The sequence below is a fragment of the Poecile atricapillus genome, chromosome 7 (assembly GCF_030490865.1).
Source record: "Poecile atricapillus isolate bPoeAtr1 chromosome 7, bPoeAtr1.hap1, whole genome shotgun sequence".
NCBI lineage: Eukaryota > Metazoa > Chordata > Aves > Passeriformes > Paridae > Poecile > Poecile atricapillus.
The window spans coordinates 7140575-7167774 of NC_081255.1; the positions used below are offsets into that span (position 1 = coordinate 7140575).

At 42.9% G+C, this 27200-nt stretch overlaps 1 protein-coding gene across 9 annotated transcripts in view; it reads left to right on the forward strand.

Annotated features, from left to right (window-relative positions):
* RASAL2 (RAS protein activator like 2) overlaps positions 1-27200 on the forward strand; it is a 160728-nt gene that overhangs the window by 93569 nt on the left and 39959 nt on the right. For all 9 annotated transcript variants that reach the window (XM_058842375.1, XM_058842376.1, XM_058842377.1 and 6 more), the window contains one exon: positions 20039-20145. In XM_058842375.1, coding sequence (XP_058698358.1) covers positions 20039-20145 — 107 coding nt within the window. The remainder of the gene's footprint in view (positions 1-20038; positions 20146-27200) is intronic.

Sequence of the window (27200 nt, forward strand, 5' to 3'; positions counted from 1 at the left end):
TGTGCAGGGATGTGCACATTCCTGCTTCCCTGCCCTCCCACCCTCCTTGGTGCTGCTGCTGTCGCTTGCCAGGGAAATGGATTTGGGTTCACACAGCGAAGTCATGCTCACATCCTTGTTGTGTTGATGGGCTGGCTTTGAATCTGACCTGGGAGATGTTCCAAATTACCCCCAGCAGCAGCCTGGAGTTAGAGGAGCTTGGGTGTAATACAGAGCTGCCCTCTGTGCTGGCTTTGATGGAGCCAGTGCTCTTGCAGTAGGAGTGGAGCCACGGCCCAAGCACGGACTGGGGATTTTATTAACCTGCCACCCTTTGTCAGTGATCCCTCTTTCATGGCACAGGGGGAGGAAAGAATTAGAACTGTGATTTTTATCTGCAAAATGGACAAAAACCTTTCAGCAGCTCAGCAGAGAGAGATAATTTACTTAAAGGAAAAACAATAAAGCTACAGAGGAAAACTGGGCTATTGAACTCCACTGGAGTTCATCAGGAACTCTTCTACCAGGCACCTCTGTGCTGCAAACTAATCCTGGATTCCCAAATGCAGCCTCAGAGCTGGAAAAGACAGTGCATTCTAGCAGTGATTAGTGCCCATTAAGGTACAATTGGTGTCCAGTAAAGTGCTTTTGGCTAATAATTCTTGATGCATGTTTGAGGCTGCTTGATCTCCTGCATCATCCAGTGAAGAACTGAAGGGTTTTTCTGCTTTATATTTTTCTCTCTGTTGAAATTGTAAATAATTCCTTGACGTTTCAGTGAGCTGGATGCAGTTTAGGATCTGACCATTGAAAATTCCAGTCATCTCACTTGTTCCTCCTCACCAATGTCCTGTGGCATGGACAAGCTAAAGCAGTAGCAGAGAAGTCCTGTTATTTGAACAGAAATCACATAATATTATCAGGGGTTTCTAATAATTTTTATTCAATGTCACAGCCTTTTGAAAACAACTTTTATCCCTAGACTTTGCAAATTGCATTTTGAATTTCTGAATCTGGGTAGATTTCTAGAACCAATCCAAGTGCTTGTATAATCTGGCTTTCCCACCCCTAATTTATTTATTAATTGCCCCATTCACTCTTTCTACCTAAGTCTTTAGCAGATGTCTTTGCTTGAGTCAGACAGATTCTTGAGCATTTCAGAAATCTTTTTTGAGGTCAATACATCATGCTGTAGGATTGACAAAAATAGATACCGGGACTGATTCCTGCATCACTAAAAATGGCTTCTTTGGGAGAAATAGGCAGATTATGGCTGTATATCCGAGCTGAATACAAAGTTTTAGCCCTTCTGTTATAACCTGATTTTAAAAACAGAGGATTCCTAAATGATGGGAAAAGAAAAAGCAAAATGTGGAAACAAATCCATAAAAAATACAAATAAATAGATAAATAATTATAATAATTTTTAAAAAATTAAAGAAAGCAAAAAGCCAGGGTTTGCCCATAAAAGCACAAGAACCCTTTGAAGAGATGTACAGGCTAACTTTCATGTCCCAGTCCTTAATTTTTCCATCTTTTCTCTGGTGCCCTGTGGTACACATGAGTTGTGTGATGTTGCTCCACCCTCTGGAGAGATGCTTTTCTGTGGTGCTGGATGCTGCTGGAACAGAGCTCTGGAATGAGGAGTGCTGTGTAATTACCAGAGCATTCATGTGCAGGGGCAGCCACAGAGAGATCATGGGCGCTTATAAAGCTCTTGCTGCTCTTCTGCAGAGTCTGGCTCCATCATGATCCCAAGTTTTCCCTTCTGCTTCCAGTAACTGGGCATTTCCAAGCAGCAGGTCAACCAATTTGTCCTTTGGAGAGACTGTATATTTTATTTAACTGCTGTTAGTGACAGATTTTAGGGGGAGAATGCCCTTTTTTTTTGGAGCTTCTCTTCTGTTCCAGTGCTACCCTTGGTGCAGGATCCCTGGGTGTAGTTTAGTGATTGGCTTTACAGGGCAAGGGAGCAGTAACCATTTTTTATAATTTATTTTACAGTCAGTAGTGTTTAAGCACACATTGAGTAAGTTTCTTTCCCCAGGGCTAGGCTTGCTTTTCCCGCAGATTTTCCACCTGAGCCTTGGCAGGAGGCAGGGTGACCAAAGCTACTGTTTCTTCCAGGAGAAGCACTGGGGGTGTGGGAAATTGTTACCTGAGACACAATGTGCAGAAGCTTGTTTTAAGTGACCCTGCAAGAAAAAAGGTAGTGGAAAAAAGGAGTGAATCAGAGGAGAGTATTGTATTGCAGACAAATGGCAAAATTAGGAAAAAAATAGGAAAAGATGGAAGAAAATTAAACAGAACACTCGCTCTTGACAACAGCAAAAAGTAGGAGGGAGCATGCAGCCCCTCAGATCTTGGTGAAAAATTTTAGCCTGTTTAGCAACAGGCTGAACAACTTCACATTCTTCTTGTGTGTGTGTTTGTGTGCTCTGGTGCCCCTGGCTGGCAGGTGGGACCTGCTGGAGGGCAGACCATGGGCTTTTAAACGTGACACACTCCTCTGTGAGGGTGTCACAGCATGGAAAGGGATGGTATGGTGGCAGCAGCAACAAAACTGTGTAGGGTTTGGCTTCTGTGCCTTAAAGAGCTATAAATAAATTAAAATGCTGTGCCTGGAAGTTCAGCTCTTGGCACTTCTAAAATAAAATTTAAAAAAAAAAAAAAAAAGGACAGAGCTCAGGAAAAGGTAATTGGTATCACACTTCACAGTTTCATTCCCAAAACTACAGATCTTTGAATATAAAAACAAAAATAAAGACAAAAATAAAAGGCAGTGCAAAAAACAAAGAGGGGGAGGGAAGTTCATTGTTTGTTTAAGTGTCTCTTAGGGCTTTTTTGGTGCTGTGTATTTCCTAAGCTGTAGAGGCATTTGAAGTGGGGAAACATCTTCAAAGGAAGTGGAGTTTTTCAGACACATTCAGACGTAGCTGCTGGTCCAGCTCATGAGATGTTTTCATGTAAACTGGCAGATTCTCGCACTCTGGACAGCGTATGCAGTGATATCACCCTCTTAAGTTTCCCTGTAGCCGCTTTTAGCCTGGGAGTCAGCTGCTTGAAATGCCTGACTTTTCTCAGCATCAGCCGGGTTTTCACAGGAGTGCCTCCTCCTGCCCACACCCCTTCCACCCCACCCCGAGTGCCTGCGCTGCCTCGGCTCGCCGCCCTCCCTTGGGACAGGGAGAATGGAGCTTGTGTTCATCGTGTCGCTGCTTTTGGGGAGCATCCCCTGCGCTGGGAGGGCGGGCGGCTCTCGGAGGGCGGCTCTCGCTCAGCCCCAGCCGAGGAGCTGAACTGCGAGGCTCGGACGGCTCCGGCTCTGGCTTTTCTGCATTCCTGGGCGGCCGGGAGAGGAGAGGAGAGGAGAGGAGAGCGCGGAGGCTCGGCTGCCTTCCCGCTCGGCATCCTGGCAGGACCATGGTGGAGCTGCTAGGATTCCCAGAGGATGCAGTGCACAGGTGAGACACATCCCTCCTGCCGTGATCCCTGCTTTGATTCCTGCTGTGATCCCTGCCGTGATCCCGGGGGTCTGGAAGGCACAGAGGTGTTCTGCTGACTCAAAGCAGCTAGAAACTTGCAGGGGTTTTATCTGTGTTGCATGTGTCTATCAACTCTTTTATTCATCAATGCAGCTTTATGCAAAGATCTTTAAAGAGATATTTACGTTGGTACTTTTCTGCTCGCTGGTACGGAAATTAAATATTAATATTAGAACAATATGTAGATGCAAAGGTGGAGAACAGGCTTTTGTAAACAGCTTTCAGAGCTAGAAATCTATTTTATTTTAGAAATCTATTTCATTTTAGAAATCTATTTTATTGCCACTTAAGCCATGAGGTTTATTTTTCTCCCTCTCACTGAAAGCCCTTGCCTAAGTCAGTACATTTTAAAATGACATTGGATTTCTAGATAAGGCCAGCCATCATCATTCAAGGGCACACTGTGGGAATATTTGTCAATGTTTACCTGTGATGTTTCCAGCATAGGAAGGATGTTGCCAGCCTTGCTTCCTGTCCTCCAGAAAGTGATGGTAAATCAAAGCAGTTCAGGGAATCCTACAGGTTGCACATAAAAATCAAGAAGATTTGGGTTTCTTTCAATATAAAAGACACACTGCCTTAGCAATACCACTTTTCCAGCAGCTTTTGTCCTAAAATGTATTAAGTGATAGCAAGCTAAAGAGCATTTAAGTTTCCTGCCTTTTGATATGGTTGAACATGTTCCAGGAGGTACAAAACCAATAAATGTTGTCTAAGAAACCGGAGAATGGAATCTCCTGAGTCAAATGTTTTCTACCTTGGAAACCTCCTTTAATAGGTGCTGATTACAACATCCTCCTTAGTCATTTTCCTCCTTATCCGTAGACAGGGTGAATACTAATTTACTAACTTGGAGAGACTGTTTTTGTTAGCCTGAACCAATGGGCTTGTTCTGCAGCTGCTTTTGAATTACATGATCAGAAAATGAAAACCTTCTGCCTTAGCTTTTTTTGGATAAACACGCGTTTCTTTGAAAAGCAAGCAAACTTTTGGCAAACTGTTCAGAAAAGTTCAAGGCACCACAATGCCTATCCCTTCCAAATTTCATTTAGGTGATTTTGGGGTGGTTACCATGAGGTTGCCTTTAGAATTTTCTGTCTCTTTTTGGGGCTCTTTCATACGATTAACATGCTAATAGGGTAGAGAATTTAGAGTACAATACCAGGGAGTTGTGGAAGGCAGATGTGAGCAGCAACTTATATTCCTGCAAATTCTTCATGTTGTGCCCAGCTTTATCTGATACTCTGTGGGTGATCTCATTCTTTTTCTCTTCAAAATCTCTGGGGAGGGGGCAAGAAAAGTGTAATTGCAATGAATACTTGAGGTGACTTGTGTCAGAAAGATCTGTCATGGCTCTTTAAAGCTCATGGGAACAAATCAGCTTCATTTGTGCATATCCAGGAAAAAGGGACATTCTGCTACACTGAGCCTTAACCTTGCCATTTTCTGATATCTGGGAGTCAGTGTGATGTGTAATATTGGAAGTCAGAGAATTTGGGGATGCAGCAAATTACAGGGTGTGGATGGTGTTTGTAAATAGCAAGAGATCCATTTCCCAGCCTGTAGAGGTATGTACCTTGTCCAAGCTTTAATTCTCCACAAAGGAAACACTTCCTTTTATCTAGATTTCTTGGCTAATTGGCATCAGACAGCACAAATGTTTTTAGGAGGGCTAATAATGGTGGGATTTGAAATTGGGCCAATGGCAGAAGGGAGACCTTGTGATCCCCTTCCATTTTATTTTCTTCAGCTATGGGTGACTGCATCTGGTAAGGGGGAGGGAGGAAATCTGCATGGGAAGTCAGCAAGCAAATGATGCAACTACATGCAGAGCTTATGGTTTCAGCACTATCCCCTCCACATGTGAAATTGTCTACAGGCTAGGAGTATATATGTTATGGATTTAATGGGAAACAATGGTGAAGTTATTGTGGTACACGTGACTGCAAAAATTGGGTTACAGAGTAATAGCTGCTTCTCTGAGCAGGTGGTAGCAGCTAAGAATGGCTGTGGTGAATCTGTGTGGAACCAGAGAATCATTAAGGTTGGAAATGATCTCCAAGATCATCAGCTCCGTTAACCTGGCACCTCCGAGGCCACTGCTAAACAATGTCCCTAAAAGCCACGTGCACACTTTTTTTTAACACTTCCAGGTGAATCCACCACTTTCCTGGGCAGCCTGTTCCAGTGCTTGACCACTGTTTCAGTGCAGAAATTTTTCCTGATACATTCTTGACTAGCAGAACAGTGCTGATCCTTGGGCTGTGCTGCTGTGGTAACACGTGATAATTGCATTTTTCTTCTCCTGCACCTGCAGTGTGCTCAGCAGGGACTTTAGGAGGGCAGTGTTGTGATGTGAACACCTGCCAGAGAAATGAAACAGCTCTGCCAACACATTTCCTTAGAGTCAAGTCCCTGGGCAACCTTCAAAGGTGGCACCAACCACAAGCATTAAAACATCAACATCTGACCTAAAAAGAGGGGATTAAAACTATTTTTTCTATTTAGTTATCCATTTTCCTAATTGTTTTGATTCATTTTGGAGTGGGCTTCAGTCAGATTTCCAAGCTCAGTCTCATTGAAACTGTGATAGACAGGTCCTTTTTCTAGAATAGAATGTTGTAATTGTCTCCACATCTGTTTGGTTCCAGGGGTAATGGCTACAGAAAAATGCCAACTGTACAAAATAAAGCATAATTCTAATGCCAGCTTTCACAGCGTTCACGCTCTTAAAGCCCTGGCCTAATATGTCCCAAGGTCACTCCAAAATGTCAGCTGTATTTTCTCCAGGGACATTCTCACCAGAGTGTCCAGGAGGAAGCTTTAAGATATTGCATCAGTCAGAAATTAAGCCCATGTCCACAAGATGGAGGACTTGGTATGTCCTTGTAAAAATTCCTTGAGCTATGCAGTCTCTTCCCTTGCCGTGCTTGCTTGCTTCACCACCAAATCTGGTCCCTAATTTGGGAAGAGATTAAAAAACCCCTCCATATGCTGCCTTTCTTGAACCAGTCTCTGGAGTTTGGCAGGGCCTTGGGCTTTGGCAGTTGCTGTATTTTGGTGCTTCTGCAGAGATTAACAAAGTCTTCCTACAAACACAGGTGGAACTGAGCGCTAGGAGGGAGGGAGAACACATGATTCATGGGCAGGGGTAGGGAATCATTGCTGGTCACAGCCACACATTCTCTGGAATGCTCCTGCTTTTCTGCTGCCTACCTGGTAAGTGCAAACCGCGTGCTTTCGGGCTACTGCACGCTAAGAGCATTTTTGGTGGTGGTTTTCTGTCTCCTTATGTGGTGTTAAAAGTGCAGGTAACATTTTTGTTGTTGTTGCTGTTGCCTGTGCCGGTCACAGAGGGTTCAGCTCACATCTGATGGTGTTGGCAAAGCTGCGGTTTCTCGATACATAAAGGGAGCAAGCAGTGACCTGAGGGTGGAGTAAAGCTCCCTGCTGGCACGGCACCCTCAACCCTGCTCTGCAGGAATCGCTGGTATTTGGGTTGTGCTGAAAGCAACAAGTTGAACTCGTTGTGGGAGTGCTAAGTAAGGCTGTTACCTGGAACCAAAATTATTAGGAAGAGGGTAAATAATGCTTAAGCTGATGGGGCAGTTCCTGTGTGATCTGGCCAGAGTGTGTGTCATGGTCAGTAGATCATCACATTGATGGTGGTGAATGGCATCTCACAGCCATCCAAGCTTCCAAGTGTGGGTGTCAGGCATTCTGATGGAACCAGAAGGTTGCAGACTGAATGATAAGATACTTATTTTGCTCTCATAGTTAGTTCTCTGTCATGTGAACTGTTTTGCTCAAAATTCTAGTTCTCTGTTATCTGTGTGATAATGTGGAGTCATAGAAGGACAGAAGACCCCAAACCAACCAGCACCCAATCCCCAGCCCTCTCTAACTTGTTCTTTTGTTTGTTTGCTTGTTGGAGATGTCATCCAAATGAGTCTAAATAAGAAAAATCATTCCTGGGTGTTTCCCAGCTCTGGTTGGGCCTGTATGCCCAAGGAAAAACAGTAGGTCAGGAAGTAATAGTAGAGACCAACATGAATGGTGGAAGCATGCCAACAAAACTGCCTTAATCAATTATTTTCACAAAATACAGCACTTGTGAAGACATGAATTGTGCAAACTCCGTGGCCTGCAAGGTGAGCAAGGAAAGTTCTTGGGAAAAATGTCATCTTGTGAATGCCAGCATCAAAAATTAAGCACCCTTTACATTCTGCTCATTAAATATATAGCTGGGTGTATTCATACTTTAATACAAGATGTCTGTTGACATGAGGCATATGGCTCACAGCCTGGAAAGGCACTCCAGAGTGGATGGCTCTGTAAATAATGTCTTGGCCCTAATTTGGAATTAAATTAGCTTAATATTTTTGGAGTGGTCATTAATAGGTACTTACAAACTTGCCGTCCTGCTAGCAGTGTAACTCAGCTGAATCCCTTAGCTATTCTGAGGATACCAAGGAAGTTGGATTGAGTACAAAAATGTAATTAAGTTGGTGTGGAAGTGGGAAAGAATACCCCATGGTTGTTCATCAGTAAAGTTCTGAAAATCCATCAGTTGTGCCCAGCTGAATTACCTGTATTATTATAGAATAGAGAGCTTCAAGGTTTGTTATTTTTCTCACCTTCATTTTGAGCCTTTCTGTCCCTATTCATCTTTCCAGGCTGTCAGCAGGCACAGCTTTCACTGCCCCTGGATTCCTCTCTGCTCCAGAAACTATTATTTAGAAAATTCTTTTTTTCTGCCCCCCTCCTGAGTAACCACTGGTTAAGGTCTGACCTCAGCTGGGCTGGGAAGGCTGGTGGTGCTCACTCTGAAACAGAGGAGAAGAATTACCCAGCTAAGTGACAATATTACATCAGTGTGCAGAGGTTGTCATCTGCATCTGGATAAGGGCTGTTGAGAGAGAGTGTAGAGATCAGTGACTGTGCTAAAATCACTTCATTAAGCAATCTGAAAGGATAAAACACTAGAGGATAATGTGTATGTGTGGGCTGGCACTTCATCAGCATGGTTTCGCTTTCCACAATAAATGAACTGGATTGAAGAGAGGCTTGAGTGTCCTTCCAGTTTATTTTATTTTTTTCTGATTAAAGAGGGCTTTCTGTGTACTTTGCCATGCTCCAGTGGGGCTGTCCACATCTTCTCATGTCTGACATAAATCTGCTATTGATTTACACTGCAACAGAATTATTCTGCTCGTAGCTTGTTCATAGGATCATGTAACAGCACTACACGCTGCTTTGACTTAGGTAGCTTAAGCCAAAAAAGTTACCCATGTTCCAAAATAACTGTGAATACTTCCATCATGATTTCCTAATACAGATTGCATTACTCAGCCTTGTCCACTGGGATCCTCTTGAACTAGATCACAGCTTGGTTAGGAGGCTGTTATATTGTAATGCTGCTCCTCAAAGCAAAATTACTTTCATTATAGATAGGCATTTAAAATGATTTAATGAGGGAAAAAGAGCCTTGTGCGTATAGAATTATCATTTTTAGGTGTCTGGGAAACTTATTTTCAAGCCAGCTGCTTGTTCCATGCTGTGGCATTGAAAATAGGACTGGAAAGTTAGTACTGCTTTGCATTTTTCTGGGGCAAAGTGCCTAAAATAACTCCTTTTATTTCCTAATGGGCAGGTATGAAGGTGAGTAGTTTTGCCTGACACACAACATTGATCCAGGGGTTGGAAAAACAAACATTCATTGTTCCTTATTCATTCCTAAATTATCTGTAAGACATTTTATTAAAAATGACTTGGGTGTACAATATCTAAAGTATATGGCTGTGAGGACATCATCTACTGACTAAAGCAATATCCATCAATCAGTCTGTCAGCACTTGTCCCTAGTGCATGTAAGACCCATTTTTCCTCCCCTTGAAAATGCCTCATGCAGAGAACATTAATACATTATGATTTATGATATCACTGTGACTATGTGCTTACAAAGCATCTGCATCACAAGGCATCTTTACTCTATTATTTGCATATATTATGAATTCTCATTCACTAAAAATTCCTGTAGAAACTTTTGAAACTCATGCTTCTGAGTAGTTTCACTGATCAAGGAAGCTAATTTTTTAATTCACAGGACGGCAAAGCTTCTTAGCTTCACAGATTTCAGACACAGAACTTCAGGAGAGTGACATTTGTGACAACTGCAGAGTTCAGGCTGTAATGCAGGAATTACCAGGGAGGGATGTAGACAAGTTTTAAATTACTGGTTTTTGTAAGATGCTCCAAAGCAGAAGGGTTTGGTTTAATTTACAGGCTTGAGAACTCATCTGCTTTTAGAAGTCAGGGGTGAGAGAGATAAACCCAAACACTTTGAACAGGTTTTCTGATGTTTTCACCTGCTATTCTGTACAGCCACTGGTACTAATTTTGGAAAGCAGTCTCTCAAGACAGATATTAGCTGATTATTGTCCTTGCTTTTTGATTGGTTTTTTTGTTGTTTTTTTGTTTTGTTTTTTTTTTAATTACTACTTTGCTGACCCTTCCCACCTCTCTATATTTTCATATTTTCCATACTTCTACTCTGGTTGATAGAGCCATTTGTATCTGGATTTGCATTTCAACAAACTCCCAGTGTAGGTAGGTCCCACAGCATGAAAATAAGTCAGTCATGTTTTGAATAGTCTTCTCATGTTGATTTGCATTTTATCTTACAATCTGGCTGTCCTGGAAAATTTGGACAAGACTTTTTTTATGGTTTTTGGAAAGCTTTAGAGCACAAGACCTCCTTTAAGACAAATTTAAGAAGCTATTCACAGTGTAACTTATTCTGTGACCAATACTACATCCCTCCTGCAGCTGTGGAGCTGTGTCTCTGGCTTTTTTGCACAGCAAAGGTTTAAAAATCAAAATCAGTGCTCCAGAGGAGTCTGAAGATATATTTGAAGGGATTGTTTGAAACTAAGTATTCAAAGGATGTAAGCAGAGAAGACATTTCTGATACCAGTGTTTGATAATGGACTATCAAAGCAGAAAAACGTCAGCCAGAGCCCAGTGGTTGGGAGATGAGGCTTGATAAATTCAGTCTTGGAGCTAAGGAGCAATTTGCTAAGCAGGAGTGGAGTTAACCATTGGAACAGCTTACAGGAGATCAAACAGGCTCTTTATGTCTTTGCCTTTTGTGGTGACAATTGAATGCCCCTTTTTCTGGAAGATAGGTTTTTGTTCAGAAATAATTCAGTGAATGGATGAAGTCCATTGATGGGTGATGTTCTGAAGATGTTTCAAGTCAGGTTAGATGGATTTGTTTTGTCATGTCAGTGGCTCTTCTACATCTTTTCTATCACTTTAAATTTCTAGGGAGACTGTGTTCATGACTTACTTTCTTACAAGGACTTTTTAATTCTTGCTTTAGTTCTGATGTCTGTCTCATGACTATCTGACAGTCCCTTGCAGGCAGGTGACCTGCACGTTAGTGTGACCTGTTAAACCACACAAAATTAAGATAAATAATAGAGATGTATTTATGCAGGTTTTCCTCCTCTGTGGATTTCCCCAGGAATGTTAATTCACTGAAGAAATCTGTTTATCAAAAACTTCACTGTCCTTTCAGTTCCTAGTTGCATCCTCCTGACTGAAGCCTTTGCCAGCTCTAGTTCCATTTCTTACAGAGTTTTTTTTTATCTTCACATATTTTAAAATACTCCAATAAGCCAGTTTCATATTTGATATGTAATATACTTCCTCTGCTATCATGAACTTTTTAAAATATTGGAAGGGATTAATAAAGCTGAATTATTACACAAGATGAGGCAGCCAGGGAGGAAAACAGGATCTGTACGTGATTTGTACTCCTAGAAAGGATGTAAAATTGGTAAGTGTTCATGGGAAATCAATACTCATAATTCTGTTTTCTCTAGAACCTTTTATTTATAGCACTGATACTTAATATTGCAAGTTTTTAATGGAAAGACACTCTCAGGTGATTGTGAATACAGTGTTTGATTAGAGAACTAAAAGAAAGGGGTTGAAATTTTAATTTCATATTGACCAACCATATAAACCAAAATAACTATCTAATCCTTTCTCTGAAAGTTCTTTAATTCCATTCTTATTACAAGTATATTTATTTCATCAGTTTGCACAGTCTTAAAGAAAGGTTCTACTTGTGGAAGTTGGACAAAATGTGATCCTCCCACACAGAGGGAAATTTGTTGGAACAGTTCATTTTGTAAAAAAAAATTAAAAATATTTTTAAAAATCAGCTCTCTTTGCATAGAAATCTAGCTATCACAGGATTTTATATGATGTAGGAAATGTTTCTGGGTTTTCATCCCAGATATGGGATGCAGACACATTTTTTCAATGGGAACAGGAGGACAGCTCTGCTCAGTCTGGCACGCTGCTGGGGTACTTCACTCCTGAAGCTCCTGTCCCATGTTCCCTCATTAACTGGGAATTCTGTAAAGCACCTGCCCTGCTTGGCAGGTGTTTTATGAAAATATCTGTCCTGCACAAACAACACTTGCTACAGTTTGTCTTAGTAATTGGAATTTTCCTCCCTGCTGGGACTTGATAGCTTTTTTTTCTTCTTCTTCTTCTTCATTTGTTGGTTGGTATCTAATTTTTTGCCTTGCTGATCTAATGGCTTTTTGGTGTAGCTTGAGTTTTAGTCAGTGGTCAGCAAATATCCTTGTTTGTAATAGGGATTGGCAAGTGTATAAATTATTTAAAATAAAGACAGGTTCAGAAACTGATGAACAAAAGGCAGCTGTCTCTTTAAAGAGCGCAGTTTGATCAGAGCATCAGCCCCATCCCCTGAGGACAAAGGCAATTTTGATTTGTGGGGCCCAGGAGTCCCTCACTTACCAGGATTCATCCCTGCTCGTGCATGTGTAAACCTGCAAAATGCTCTTTTGTGTACAATAAACCTTGGGCTGTAAATCCCGCACGATTAAATGTGACCCTTCATAAAGTCACGGTGACGAGTCTTCACTGCAGAGCGAGCTCTCTGTCCAGGCAGGGCAGAATTATTTCCCATTTCGCTTGTTTTTAGTTTTTTTTGATAGATAACCACCCACCAGTGCTGATGGCTTCTTTGAGCCCCCAAGACTGCTGCTGTCTCCTTACCTCTCTCTGCTTTGCCCCATGGCAGTGGGGACTGAATCCAGCAGGGCTGTGGTTGTTCTCACTGCTGAGGAAGAGGAGCAATTCCCCTTGTCCTGAGGAAGAGAAGCAATTCCCCCTGTCCTGAGGAAGAGGAGCAATTCCCCCTGTCCTGCTGCTGAGGAAGAGAAGCAATTCCCCCTGTCCTGAGGAAGAGGAGCAATTCCCCCTGTCCTGAGGAAGAGGAGCAATTGCCCCTGTCCTGAGGAAGAGGAGCAATTGCCCCTGTCCTGAGGAAGAGAAGCAATTGCCCCTGTCCTGAGGAAGAGGAGCAATTCCCCCTGTCCTGAGGAAGAGGAGCAATTCCCCCTGTCCTGAGGAAGAGGAGCAATTCCCCCTGTTTTGAGGAAGAGGAGCAATTCCCCCTGTCCTGCTGCTGAGGAAGAGAAGCAATTCCCCCTGTCCTGAGGAAGAGGAGCAATTGCCCCTGTTTTGAGGAAGAGGAGCAATTCCCCCTGTCCTGCTGCTGAGGAAGAGGAGCAATTCCCCCTGTCCTGAGGAAGAGGAGCAATTGCCCCTGTCCTGAGGAAGAGGAGCAATTGCCCCTGTCCTGAGGAAGAGGAGCAGCTCCCCGGCTCCTGCTGCTGTTGGCAGGCAGCAGCAGATTCCATTATTGCCGATCAATGCCGCCGCCATGCAGGAGGAGGGGAGAGGGAGGGGTGGGAGCTTCCTATGCACAGATTGATCAAGCTGCCATTGCATGAACAAATCCATTGCTAGGAAGGCTGGGATGCTGGGATAATAGCTGGAGCAGGAAGGGGCTTGTAAACAGGGGAATGCAGGCTCGTCACTCGTGGGGAGGGGATTTGAATTGCCTCTGAGCTTGCTGGTTTTTCTTCTAGCGTAAAGCACAATACCTGAGCCTTCAAACAAAGCCAACACTGTGAGGAATGGTAGGGCTATATTGCACTTAGCTGATGAGCTATTGTGCTGACTTATTTGAGCTTCTTCAGCACTGATGTATTTCTACTTTTTACTTAAGTTGATTCTATCATAACCTGCTGCTTCTTTGGGATTTTGAAACCTCTGCTTCCCCTGCTTCCTTTTTTTTTTATTTATTTTTATTTTTTTTTGCTTTCTTCCTGTTCCTGCTTGGACTGAAACCTGACACAAAGGGACAAGTACAAATCCCAGTTACTGCTCCCACCCATGCCTGCAGTGTCAGATGCAGGGTTGAGATCACGTTCTCATGTTTGTCAGTGTAGACAATAACTGGAGTACTGGAATCCCGAGACCATCAGCTCCTCCCCACCCTTCCTACCCTGCTTCGTTCACTTACTGTGTTCTGTATGGAAAAGTTTTCTGGCTGGAAAATCAGTCTTCTTTCTCCTGGGCATGTGGCTGAATGGCTGGATAGCAGCACTGAAGATGAGAAAAGCCTTCTCTCGTTCCTTGGTACGGTAGGGTACAAACTGTATTTTTTGGGTTTTAACACTTTACTGGGAAGCCTTTAAGACTTCGGTGCTTAATTTCTTCAGTCTTTCAGTTACCTGACCTTACTTGTTTTTAAAAGCTAGTAAGTGTTGTGAACTTTTAATTAAACTTTGTTACAGCCTGTTTGAAATAGTTACAAACACACTGGCCAAATGTTACCTTGTAAATGGGCATGTGCCCTGCAGCGAATGAACTAAACTGGACTAAACGATGTTATTTACTGCTCTGGTTTTCTTCCCTGTGCCATTTGACAAGCTGATCACTGGGTTCAGTCCACTTCCTCTGATTTCTGTCAGCTTGCCTGACTTCTGAACTGCGTGATGGTAGCAAGATAAATCAAGGGAGACTGCTCAAAGTTTTTCTTCTTAAGAGAAATGTGCAGATGCATTTAGAATAAAAATTCCCAAATGGTGTCTTAACTCTGGGACCATGTTTAGGGTTCACTGACACCTCTAGGATGTCTGCAGTACATTGGGTCTTTTCCTGTGTCCATAACAGTAATTTTTACTGTTCAGGGACAAAATCTCGCCACAGTGAGCAAGAAGTGCTGAGGCTCAGAGCAGCTTTCTGGGCCATGGAGAGGAACAGGCAGGAGCTGCTGAGCTTTGGGGCATTCAGGAGCCGGTGAGCTATTCCAAAGGATTGCTTTTTGGGATAAAAAAAGCCCTTTTACAGACAGTAAAAAGATTTGTTTGGAAAGCTGTGGCTCAAGGCTGTTGTTTAATAAGGAGGACAATAAATATTGATATCATACTAATGTGTGTTTAAGTCATAAGCCTCTAAACAAATTAGGCTGCAGGAACAAGTTACCATGCGTCAGCTGATCGGAGATAATTGTCTGTGTGCAATCTCTGCAGCAAACACAAGGTAATTTGAATTAGCAGGGGCAGTCCAAGATCATTAGGAGCTAACGAGGACATCAGCATCTCCAGGTCATGGGCAGCAGCTCCTTCTCTCTGCTTTTGTGTTGGCTCCCTTGTCCAGGCAATTTGTTTGGCTTGGTGTGGAGTCAACCATGAAGGGAAGTTTTAGAGGCTGCTGCATGAAGAGGTCAAAAAGGAGCAACTATCCCAAATTTTGTACAGCCATCCACAGCAGGCAGAGGATATGTTGAGCAGTTTAGGGATGTGCATCTGCTTCGTTTCTGACTTGATTTGCAGAGCTGGAGGATTTGTTCTTCCGCTTCAAATTGAATGAATGCATCAGTCTAAGAACAGCTGATGGTGTTCTCACTCAATGCCATGTACAATTTCCTCCAAACTTTCAGGGAAAATAAATTGTGGGAGTTTGTACTTGAAACCCCAAAGTTATTCTCTCTTATGATATTGATATCTGTGCCATTTCTTCCAGCCTCCTCTAATATTTACCTGCTTTGCATGTTAGGTCTTGTCTTTCAGACTGTAAAGTCGTTTAGGAATCAATGACTTAAGGATCTTTCAAGTTACTTAGTGTGTCATTTAGGTTGCTTTCTATGCACCTTCTGTACTGGGCACTAATTCAATTACACTTTTTTTTATATGCCAGCACAATGCAAGTGTCTAACACCAACAGAATTGCCTTTCTGTAAATTAAAAATATTTTATAGTCACCTGGATCGTCTTCCAAGACTTATCTGATGGACTCAATCCCTAGTAAAGCACAGACAGTATCTTCTTTTCAAACCCCTGCTAATGGACTGGGAGAGTTTTTGATCATAGTTTGTATCTAGCAGTTGTTTGATGCTGGAGTTCTACAGCCAGTGAGCTTTGCAGGGTTCCCTTTGTATTTCCCTTTCCAGGCTTGGCAGCTTTTGTGCACTTCAGTGTCCTGAAACTTGGTTACATTCACTCTGATGTATCTTCTTGTGATTTTTTTTCCCCCGTCTGGTTGCCTTGTTAAATGTGGAAAAGCTATCTCTGCAAATTTCCATTTTTTTCCTTTAAGTTATACCTTGCAGGATTTGCATAATGTATTTTAGTCAGAACACAAACTTGGACTTCAGGACTTAAAACAGATTAGGGGGGTTTGAGTTTGCTTTTACCTTAGGCTTCTTGTACAGGCATTTAATGAAATTTTTATGACAATCTGTGAATTGGGCCCTAGCCTGAATTTTCCCCAAGTGAGCAAAATGAGAGAGAATGCTTATTGCAAGATAAAATATTTAACATTTTTATTTATTTTGATATTTCAAAATAAAACTTGAAATTTTCCCATTTCACTAGGTAATACCCATCTGGAAAATGCTGCTGAGACACTTCTTCCTCTTGTTCTTTCTTCTATATCTGCAATTATAATTCCTACCTGCTGTGGCTGTCCCACAAAGCTGGGAGGTTTGTTTAGTGTCTGCTTCTCCCACCTGGAGAAAAAGCTCTTCACAGTGAAAATACAAATTTCCACCACAGCAAGGCTTTCAAGTGGCCACAGCACCCAGCAATAGGAAATTTAGGTCAATCCCCAGAGCCCTGTGGTGCCCAGAGGTCACTGAGGCTACACCACTGTGGCTGAGAGGGTTCCCTTCAAGGGAGGGCAACCCTCACCGCTGCTCCATGTAGTAAGTGGCACCTGGCTTACACAAACCTTCCTCCTGGCCTACAGAACAAGCTTTGGTGTTGCTGAGGGTAGAGAGTGGCTCAGCAGGATGGGAGACCTACCTTCATTGTATCCTTGGGCAGTTCCCTCCTCAGAGGCATCTGCCACTGCAGAGGAATTGGCTCAGCTGATTTGCAACTGACTGTTGCTATGTGGTGTGTAAATACTTATTTGGATAAATACTTATTTACATAAATATTACTGCATATTACCAAGATAAGAGGTGATAAAAGTGACCCACTGAGATGTTTACAACTCATTTGTTTGATGGTATAGTGGAAAGTGTCCCTGCCTGGATGATCTTTAAGGCTCATTCAATCCCAAACCATTGTCAGATTCTGCAATTTTTTTGTTGCAGGTTGAAATGGGGAGGATCTGTCAGGTGGGTTTTCTTCCCTTTTGCTTTGTTTTTGTTTTTTCTTGTTTTCTTCCCAGAAACAGAAAGGCTGGAAAGGGTTTCAGATTGTTTTGATGGATAAACAATGTGATCTATCTGTAGCCTTGGTCCCTGAGAGTGAGCAATGCAGAAAGCAGTTGTAATTTAATACTAAGCTGATGAGAGGTGCATTGATTTTTGCAGCAGGTGAAGATTATGCAAAAGTAGCCTCAAGCATTACTGGTGGAGCAGGGGAGGGAACTGTCTAATTTTTTGCCTGGTGGTGACAGTATAGATTTCTTTCACAAGACTCAGCAAAAATACTGTTCTACAGGCGTCATAGCAAGTTGCTTCAGCTTTTGATTTCCAGTTAACATATCCCGACAATTTTGCTCTATCTGGGTCTTCCTTTTCCTAGGGACTAAGTGTGTCTATTTGCTCTTGTTTTTTAGAAGGAGAAGAGAGGGAAAGGTAGTTTTTATTTTTAGTTCACTGCAGGCACCTAGTGAATATTTCATTTTCCCTTCCCCATTTGGTACACTTCTGTGATGGTGTGAGAAAAGAAGAAACCCATTTTGCCGATGAAATGTCAACATTTTATTAGCAGAAAAGTTGGATTGCTGCTGGGTGGATGTTGGGGAGGAGAGGGAGGGCAAGGGGAGCCAGGCACATTCCTTGTGGTAGCTTTTCAGCCCCACTCAGTTTAAAGTTGAGCTCTTTCCCAAACTGCCCCTCCTGCAGAAGGTGTTGTGGAAAACGCTGGGGAGTTTGGGCTCGTGTTTCCATTTATGACTCAGCAAAGTTAAGGGACTGTTTTAAATTACCGGAGCAGCTTTGATGTGATTTCCTGCGCGTGAGAAGCGGAGGAAGCCAAACCTATTACGTTACTCGTTACCAGCCAGTGTAACATGAAAGGTGCTCACTCTAGCCCTGTGCCAATGGAATATATCAATCCCATGGACATGGGAACGGCAGGGACAATCTTTTATATTCTATAGCAGTACTACAGGTGCTGCAGAAAATAAAGTTTCCCCTCATCTAGGCCAGGGAGGCAGCTGGTGATATTAAAGTGCACCGTCAGGTAAAACTGGCTCCTGAGGTGGTGGGACCGACTGACTCAAAAACCTTGGGCAGGCACTGGCCCTGCTCCAGGTGCTTTGTTCTCTAAAGGTGCCCTGATGGGGACTTACCCTGCAGCTCTGGAGCAGGAGATGCTGTCGGAGGGCGCTGCCGGTGCTGCTCCAGAGGAGGAGCGCTCTCCCCACAGGGGCAGGAGGGCCGGGATGCGCTCGGTCGCTGCGGGCAGCGCTCGGGCATCGCCCTCACAGCTGGCTGTGCCCTGCCCGTTCCTCACACACCACACCGTGTCTTGGGCTCTGCCCACTTCGAGAGGCTGCTCTCCCTCTTAGCAGTCCTTTCCCCCGGCAGACCGAGGGGCTCAGTGTCAGCAATTTGCTTTTTGAAAAGATAAATATCTACCGAGCGAGACACTAATACTGCAGGGTCCGGATTCCTTTGCCTCTCCTCCTCCTCCTCTATGCTCCATTTTGTCAGTCTCCAAGCATCCATGGGAGAGACGTATTATAACTCTGCTGAAATCAAAATCCGGTATGCAAAGGCATCACAAGTAATGTTATCCCTGAAGAAAGCTTCTCTCCTTTTTTTTCCTTCGGCTGTTTGGAGGAAAACGCCGCTCCCGTGGCACCAGCTGGCTGGCTCTCCCCATAAAGCTCGCTTTTTGCCGCTGTGAAATCAGGATGCTCAGGGAAAATTTCGGTGGCGGAGGGAAGCCGGCAGTTGGGCGTCTGTTAATAGCCTGAAAGTAACTAATGAGGATGTGCAGCCGGAGCGATTGATTGAAGAGCTGCAGTCCTGTGTGCTGCTGCTGCTTCCCTCGCTCGCTCCTCGCCAGCCCAGGCAGGGGAGGGCGGCCAGAGACACCCGGCGTTCCCTCAAGTGCAACTCACGGATCCCCAGGGCCGGGCAGCCAGGAATGGAAGTTTAAGCTGCATCTGAAAGGAGGAACGGCAGGAGTCAAAATGTCACTGCCCAGAGTCACGGCTTGCTCCTTTTCTTTGAGGTTCAGAAGATAACAATGGACTTTCTGCTAGGAAGTGATTTTTTCCCTCCCCGTGTCGGGGGGTGTTTTGTGAAGCTGGATTCCTTAAAGTCTGGCAATTGAGCTGGAGATGGGCAGCACTTGTGATAAAGGTATCTGTATGCATACATATGCATATCTAGCTTGATATAAAAAAATGCATATATGTGTGTTTGTGGGGAGATTTTTAATGCTCTGTGTACTTTATTATGCTATTATTCCAGTGTTTGTACTAGTCAAAGACATCAGTGCAGCTTTTATGAATATTCGTGCTCATCAGATCAGTCTGCATGGATTTAAGATGCCAAAGTCGTGTCTTAGTAAGGTCATACTGCCAGAACGAGGAGAAGTTGACCTATTTTTATTTTTTTTTTTGTCTGCAGAGATATATATGTCATATTACCCAGGCACTTTTAAGTCTTCTGCTGGTTGCATGCTTTGAGCAAGTGGTGGGATCATACACGACCAAACTTTGACCTTTGCCAAATTACATTCAGCTGGGACTAAAACTGAGCTTCCCTGGGTCTTGATTGTAGTTGTCTGTTAATTACCACACTGCTTACATAAAAAAATTGAATCTAAAAAAAACAGGTTTAAGTTCTCTGAATACTGTCTCTCTAACAGTAACAGAATATTAAGTATGTCCAGGTATTGATCTTTACCAGCACTTTTTATTTTAATCTCCCACAGTCAAATCAGATTCACAGCCTTGAATTTGCCAGTGTAAATGCCATCATAGGTTAGTAAGTGAATAAGATACAGGTAAATAGGTGGTTTAATTCAGCAGTTTAGTAATGCACTCAAAACTTTCCTGAGGCTTCTGTCCTCCAGAGCACAAAGCCTGACTATTCCCCACCCCCAGGCACCCATTCACCACCTTCTTCTTCTTCTTCTCTTCCTCAGAGGTCCCAGCAGAGAGATCTCCTCGCAGACGGAGCATCTCGGGGACGGGCACCTCTGAGAAAACCAACTCCATGGATGTTCCGAACACTTCTCCTTTCAGAGTACCAGTAAGTGTGCCTTCCCTGCAAAGGGGCATTTGTCTCATTGGATGGGAGGAGGAGATTTAAATATCACAGTGTACAACCAGGCTGGGGGAGCCTGGGGGTAAAGGAATATTTGCTTAATATTTCTGCTTGACCAAGAGGTTTTGCTATCAAGTGTCATATATGACCAATAAGATTCCTGGTAGATCCCTAACTTGCTCCTTTTCATTGCCTTGATCTGAAGTTACAGATAGAGAAGCATCAGTGTTAATGTGGGCAGCGACCTATATAAATACTTTTGAAGTTGCCTCCAGGGATTGCATTCCATATACAATCTTGACAAGGAAACAAGTTCCTTTAGGTTGGGGATATTTTTCCCTCTTTCCAATGAAGTACATGGAAAATTGAAATGGTTTTATAGTTTATTCGGAAGCTGATGAAATTTCTGTAGGTGTGTTAATTCCTCTTTAGCTCTTTGGGTTTTGTCCTGAGTTTGGTTGGCTGTGAGTCTGTATAAGAATTGTTCAGCTACTGCCTGGATTTTGCCCAATCAGTCTTTGGTCAGTGTGTCCAGGAGCACAAAGGCATTTCTATTATTAGACTGGGGACAAATGCTTCAAGTTAAAGTGAAGTGCCCAGTAATTTTCAACAAAATTTGTTCATGTTTTGAATATTTTAATTTGAGTATTTGAATTATAATTTGAATATTGTGAACATTATCATGCCCTCCATTACTTTTGGCAAATAATCTGCCTACTTCAGAATAAACCTTGCATTGTGCCATTTTAAAAACAGCCAAAAGACTTAATGAGCTTTTTTAAAATTATTCAAGGATTAAGCTTGGTCAGAGTGTATGGAATACATGGTGTTTAAAGCAACCTGTGAATTCATGGTATATTGGAATGAAGAAAGGGACCAAGGAAACATTGAATACACTGGGTATCCTTACTTGGGCCCTTTTCAGAGTCATAGAATAATAGAGATTGGAAAGGACTTGAAAATCTCCAAAGCTGCTATTCCACCTGAGCTATTCTGTGTTCTATGAATGATCCTTTGTCACTTCAGAGATTTGTTTTCTGGATAGTACTTGGGGAAAAAAAGGCCTTGGTCCAGTTGTATCTGAAGTTGATACAAGAATATTCCGTTGTGCCAAGTTCTGAGATTTTGATACCGAGTCCATGATCCACAGAGTTCCAGGAAGATTTTTGAACCCTGAGAGCCTTCAAAAGTCTTATCCATGTCTCCATTTATAAGAAATTCTGTTTTCTTTGCCTTCATCTATAAGTAATAGCCCAAGCCTTTAGATGTACACATGCATTGTAGTAACATTTCTCTCACAACTGCAAGCTGTGTGTCAGAAGTGTTTGATGACTATCTGTGTTGTTTCTTTTATATGCCTCCTTTTTTCATCACTTTTGTACCATTCCTTTTAATGATGATCCTATCTCTTAAGTAATGTTTTAATGGTTCTCTAATTCTTCTCTAATAGTTCTGTAATACTTCTTAGCTCCTGCTCCCTTTCAGAACAAGAACGTTTCTCATTTCCCCTGGTGGTGTGTTGGGCTTTTAGGACTCTGGCAAATAGGCTCAGGAATCAGTACCTGGCTGCTTTTCTTGGGCATAAACCAGCAGAGAGCTAGAAGCTATTTGTGCCACGTGGAGCTGGATTCTGCTGCTTTGTCTGCCTGACCACCTGTACACCCAGGAGCATAATGCACCCTCCTGTCCTCCTCATGGGGACAAGGCTTCTGGCTTTGGAGGTTTTGTTGTGAGTAACCCATTTATAGCCTGTCACTCCTAAGTGGGGGCTGAGATCATCCTGTTTTAAAACACAGCAGCTTGTGAGCTGTTTAAAAGAGCAAGCTGCAATTGGAAGTCAGATTGCTTAACAATACAGATGAGCTGAAGCCAAAACTGCTGAAACCAAACACAGTTTTAACTTGGTAGATTGGCACACATCTAATAGGTGGTTGAGAAGATGGGGAGGAATCGTGTTCCTGCCTGTGAGTGATAATAAGAATTTCCCAGCTCTCAGAAGGAGGAAAGGTGACTTGGGCGCCTCGTGAGAGTCTCAGTCTTGCATCACTGATCTGCAAAGAGCTGCAAGTGAAGGATGCAAAAGGTGCTTGTAATGGCTTCAAATTTGTGTCTGTGAGGTTGTCCCTATTTGACAGGGATTTATTCTACATATAAAGGAGATTAATAGTAAGAGAACTTGCTTTTTTTTTGTTTTTCCAGACTTTGTCACCTACAGTGCAGGTTGGAGGGCTACAGGCAGCTGCAGCATAGTGCTGTCTCAGTTATTCTTCCCATGTCCCTGACTCTGTGCCATACCTCATCTCCTCACTGCTTGGATTTCTAGCAGAAAGCAGCTTAAGGCAGGGGACAGCTTAACCTTCTTCCATCCTGATGGAAAATTATGCTGAGACTTTCATAATAAGTTGCTTTTACAGCTTTTTAAGTTTGTCTCTCAGAGCAGCTATTTAAAAGCTGTCTTCTCAATAGGACAGTAGCTTCCAGCATGTTCTGTGCAGGTTTTTTCCTTTTGAGCACAGGCAGTGGTACTCACTCAGAACAAGGCATCTGGTTTTTAATACTGCTAACTGGCATTGCTTTAGCATCTGGAATTTTGATTCATAACAGCATAATTGCCTTTAAGCAAACATTTCCTTGACAATGCATTTTTTAAGTAGCCTCTTCAGTGGCAGTGGTCAATGAGGGATTTATTTTTGAGGGCTGATGTGTAAAATTTGTGAATTTGCCTTTTTACCTCCTGCATGGATACTGGAGGAAAATATGTATGTTTAAATTTGTGAAAAGCAGAATTTCTGTAGTTGTACTCTTTCCTAGGACGAACCACTCCATGGACCAGCATGTCCAGGCAGAATGGGGCTCGGAGCAGCCTGGGATAGTGGAAGGTGTCCCTGCCTATAGCAGGGGGTTGTAATGAGATGATGTTTAAGGTCCCTCCCAAGGCAAACCATTCTATAATTCCATGATTTGTTCTGGTTATCTCCCACCAAGGGGAGTAAAGGGGATTCTGCAAATGTTGACACTGCACAACACAGACAGCGAGAAGAGCTCTTGGTGCTTGTCCTTTCCTCCCCATGGCCCCACATTTTCTTGTCTGCACTTGAAGCATTAGTCTCCATCTAAGTTCAGCTTTGTGCATTGATGTTTGATGATTTCCAGGTGTGTCAGGAAGAAATACTGAGAGAGAAGGGAAGGGCACAAAAGGTAGGAAAACAGAGATGAAGAAATGCATCTACACCCATATAGACGGATGTGCTGTTTATAGATACACATATAGGAAGAGTCATTTTTTTAATAATGGATATTATTTGACTGAACAAATAGGGAGGCAGAGGGAGCTGGCTCCAAGTAGGCACTGTGACGCATAGGTGGGCGAGAAACCAGCTTTTCCCTTCCCACACACACCATGTCCTGGCAGCGCCTCGGCCTCCGTGCATCCCGTTCCCTACTGTGGCACTGTGGAGCCCCAGCAGCACTGCTGCAGCCTGACACATTCCCTCGTTGCTCTGCTGTTGGAATTGGGTAAATATGGGACTATCCACATCCTCAGACCTCCTGCAGTGGCAGGATGGAACCTCTCAACTCACTCTTCAGACTCTCACTGCACTCTCCAGTTTTGGCTCAGAGTTGTTATTACAGATAATATGATTCATCCATGTCTGCTGGCTGATGGGGAAAGAAAGATGAGAAAGAGGCAAGGGAACAAGTGTGAATGAGACAGGAAAGCCAGAGCACAATCTTTGAAGTAAATAAAATGATTTTTATAGGAACCCTGATGTAGGATACTTGCAGCTTGCCTTCCTTGGTTTGTTTCTGGCTGAGGGTATAATTGGATCTACAGAAGTGCTGTCTGCCTCTTTGCTCTTTAAGAGTACTGCTAAATGGAACAGAAGACAATGCAGCCAGCCCGAGTGAAGGTCAAAGCTTGATGAGATCTCGTGGCTGCCCAGCCTCATCTTTTATGCAGTCAGCAAGATTGTTGCTTCTCCAGAGCACTGCTCCACTCCTGCTGTGCTGCCAGGGTAGGAGAACTCTGAGCTGTGCTGCCCATGTGACCCCAAAGCATACAAATACATCTTTTTAATTCTGCATCAGCACCAATGCAGAGATGGAATTGTTGATTTGCGTTAATGTGAGGCACCACAGCATCCCCCATGAAAAACACTGTGCTCAGATCTGTCCCCTCAATATAAATTTGCATTTTTCCTTCCACTTTCTGCTCTTCCTGTGACATGTTTATTTGAATCTGCTCTAGTTGTTATCACTTGCCTGTGCTGTGATGGCTTAGATGTGCTGGCTATTCTGTGAATTCTGTGTCAGGAAGCATAAATGGGTGATTGACTATCTCCAGGATGCTCACCACGCTTTCATCCGTATCTTTATTCTGGGATGGTGCTGTTCATAGGCTCTGTAACCTTCACAGTGTCCTGCTGCCACAGCAGATTTGTTCATTACATCAAACTTTCGTGGTGTATCAGATGATGGGGATATCCAGGCTCTGACACTGTCTGGTGGACCTCAACAGCAGGAGCATTATTCTCGTGTTCTGTGTAAACCTGGCTTTATCCAATTCCTTTTATTCCTTAGTTAATGTAGGGAGCTATGAATGTACAGAGCTTTAAACAGTGCTCACATTCCAGTTGTCCTTGGCTCAGTAGTATTTAAATATGCGCCGACTCATTTTATTCTTCACCTCCAAATCATGACTTAGTCAAGTTATGCGAAGTTTAATTAATGCATCCTCTGCAAATGAGTCCTTCTGGCCCTTTTATCACCTTTCTTGTGTTTTCAATTCCCTTCAATTGATTCTCCAAGTTCTGGTACTAAAGTTCACAGGAATGTGTGTTACCAGTTTCTAATTGCTCCTAACCCTTTGTGTTATTTCTCTGTCCTCCCTGGCCCTCGCTTCACCTCCTAATTTAATATAGCTCAGTGTAATTAATGTGCTGTTTAACTTTTCTTCCGGATGATTAACAAGGATGTTAAGCAGAAGCAGTCAGGCCGCTATCCCCACCACATCCCATTGGACCCTTTCTTCTATCCTTGATACCTTATCACTTGTTGTAATTACTCTTTTTAGATATTCCTGCAGCTGTTCCTCAGGTTTATGTTAGGAGTTTTAACAAAGCTCGTTTTTAATAATTTTTTGTAATTAGCATGTGTGCTGCGTTATCAAAAGGTGTTCTGAAGTGTTGGGCTGCTTGGTGGCTGCATGCCAGGGAAAGAGCCAGGGTCAGAAAATCATTGCCTGCCCTTCCTCACAGGCTCAGGTGACCTGATTCTTATAATGTTAATTTTTTATCACTGTTGTTTTGTTGTTCCCCAGACTTTTTACCTTTATTCCTTAATTCTTGGATAAGGGTTTTTAAGGATGTTCCTTCCATCTGCTGTTCCTGCCGTGGGCAGCCAGGTGCTGTTCCCAGTTGTGTCCAAGCTAAACCCCTGGCTGAGCTGGGATCTGAAAAGCTGATGTGGCCCTCTTGGCTATCAGGTAGCTCTTGCTTCTTCATGAATTTTTCAGTGTTAATTCCCAGTGACTTGGAAATTTGATTCCTGCAGGACTTTTGGCTGCACATCATGCAGAGTGCACGCAATCTTACGGTGCATTTTATTAACAGGTGTATTATCAATGTACCCTTGTTACAGCATCCTCTGCATTTCCTTGGGTTTCTTATTACTGTTCCTAAACTTGTTCCTCCTATTCTGCATCCCTCCTGTGGCTGTAGACCATCTTTCATTGGAAAGTTGAAATTGTTATCTGGCCAAATCTGCAGTGCTGTCCCATCAGGGGAAAAATATCTTTCCTGATCCTTGCTGTTGATCAGCTTGTGTCCTGAAGCATGATTATTGCTCACTCTTGTTATTTTTAAACCTGACTAATGCAGCTACATATGTTATTCTTCCTTATATAAACACATAATCCTTTTTTAATCTTGCTGAAAAAAATTTGTCTGTATAATATCTTGTGGTGCTGAATTGGATGGGCTCATTTATAGATAGCATTAGGAAAAGTCTCCTGACAATCAGTGAAACGTGCTGCCTCTCATGTTAAATTGCCCTTTGGTTTTCTTATGTAACAGGGTGCATGAGGAGCTTAGGTAATTTCCATTCTATTTGTTTTATACATCTCTAATCCCATCTTGCCTTTGTTCCTAAAATAAATAGTTTGTCTTTAAAACATATCATTTGTAAATCCCCCTCTTGCCTTTAATCAGTTTATACTTCTGGAGTTCTGTTTTGTTCTAGCTTTCTTGCTGAGAAAATCACAAGAGTGATGCATTAGTGTGAAAGCTACGGCAGATTTACATAACACCACTCTGCTTTTATTGGGCTTTATCCTCTGTTTGTACATTCAAACATGCTTTATATTGTTTTGTGCCTGTGCATAAACCACTTCTTCAGTGATGTAGTGCCAGGTTTTTTGACCTGGAGTAGATGATGGAACGTGGCTGTTGTAAGTCCCTATCTTGTTCTGTGTATTACCTCCAAGGTGTACCTAGGGTTCTTTTCATCACCTTTTCTACTGTGTGAGTTTCAAAGGGAGTCACTGCTAACATTTTAATGCTCAGTGTTACTGGGCTCATAAGCACACTTCACCTCCTTGCTAGTTAAATTTGCCTTCTGCTGTTGTTCTGCAAGGAATAGTAAACTTCACCACTTTGCTGCTCATTCCTGGAATATCCTCCTAGTTTGATCTTTCTGCTTCACCACCTGGCCATCTTCCCCTGCTTCTTTGCCTCCCATAGCTTTACAACATTACTGGCACAGGACAGTGTTTTCACTTGGTCATGACACTATTTTTTTCCTTGATAGCTGCTTGTGAACAGCTTAAGGAACAAAACACTCCATGTCCTCACCATGCACGTTAGTGGGGATGCAGTTCTGAGGGTTGTCTTTGTACCCATCCAGTCCTTCCCCTTAGACAAGATGAGTCTCATTGCTCTGTAAATGAAGATACCCACCTGGTGTTATTAATAATGCATTGGTGCTCCTCATCAAGAATTACAGATGTTCAAGATGCATTTTAAGGCTCAAATGCAGTATGT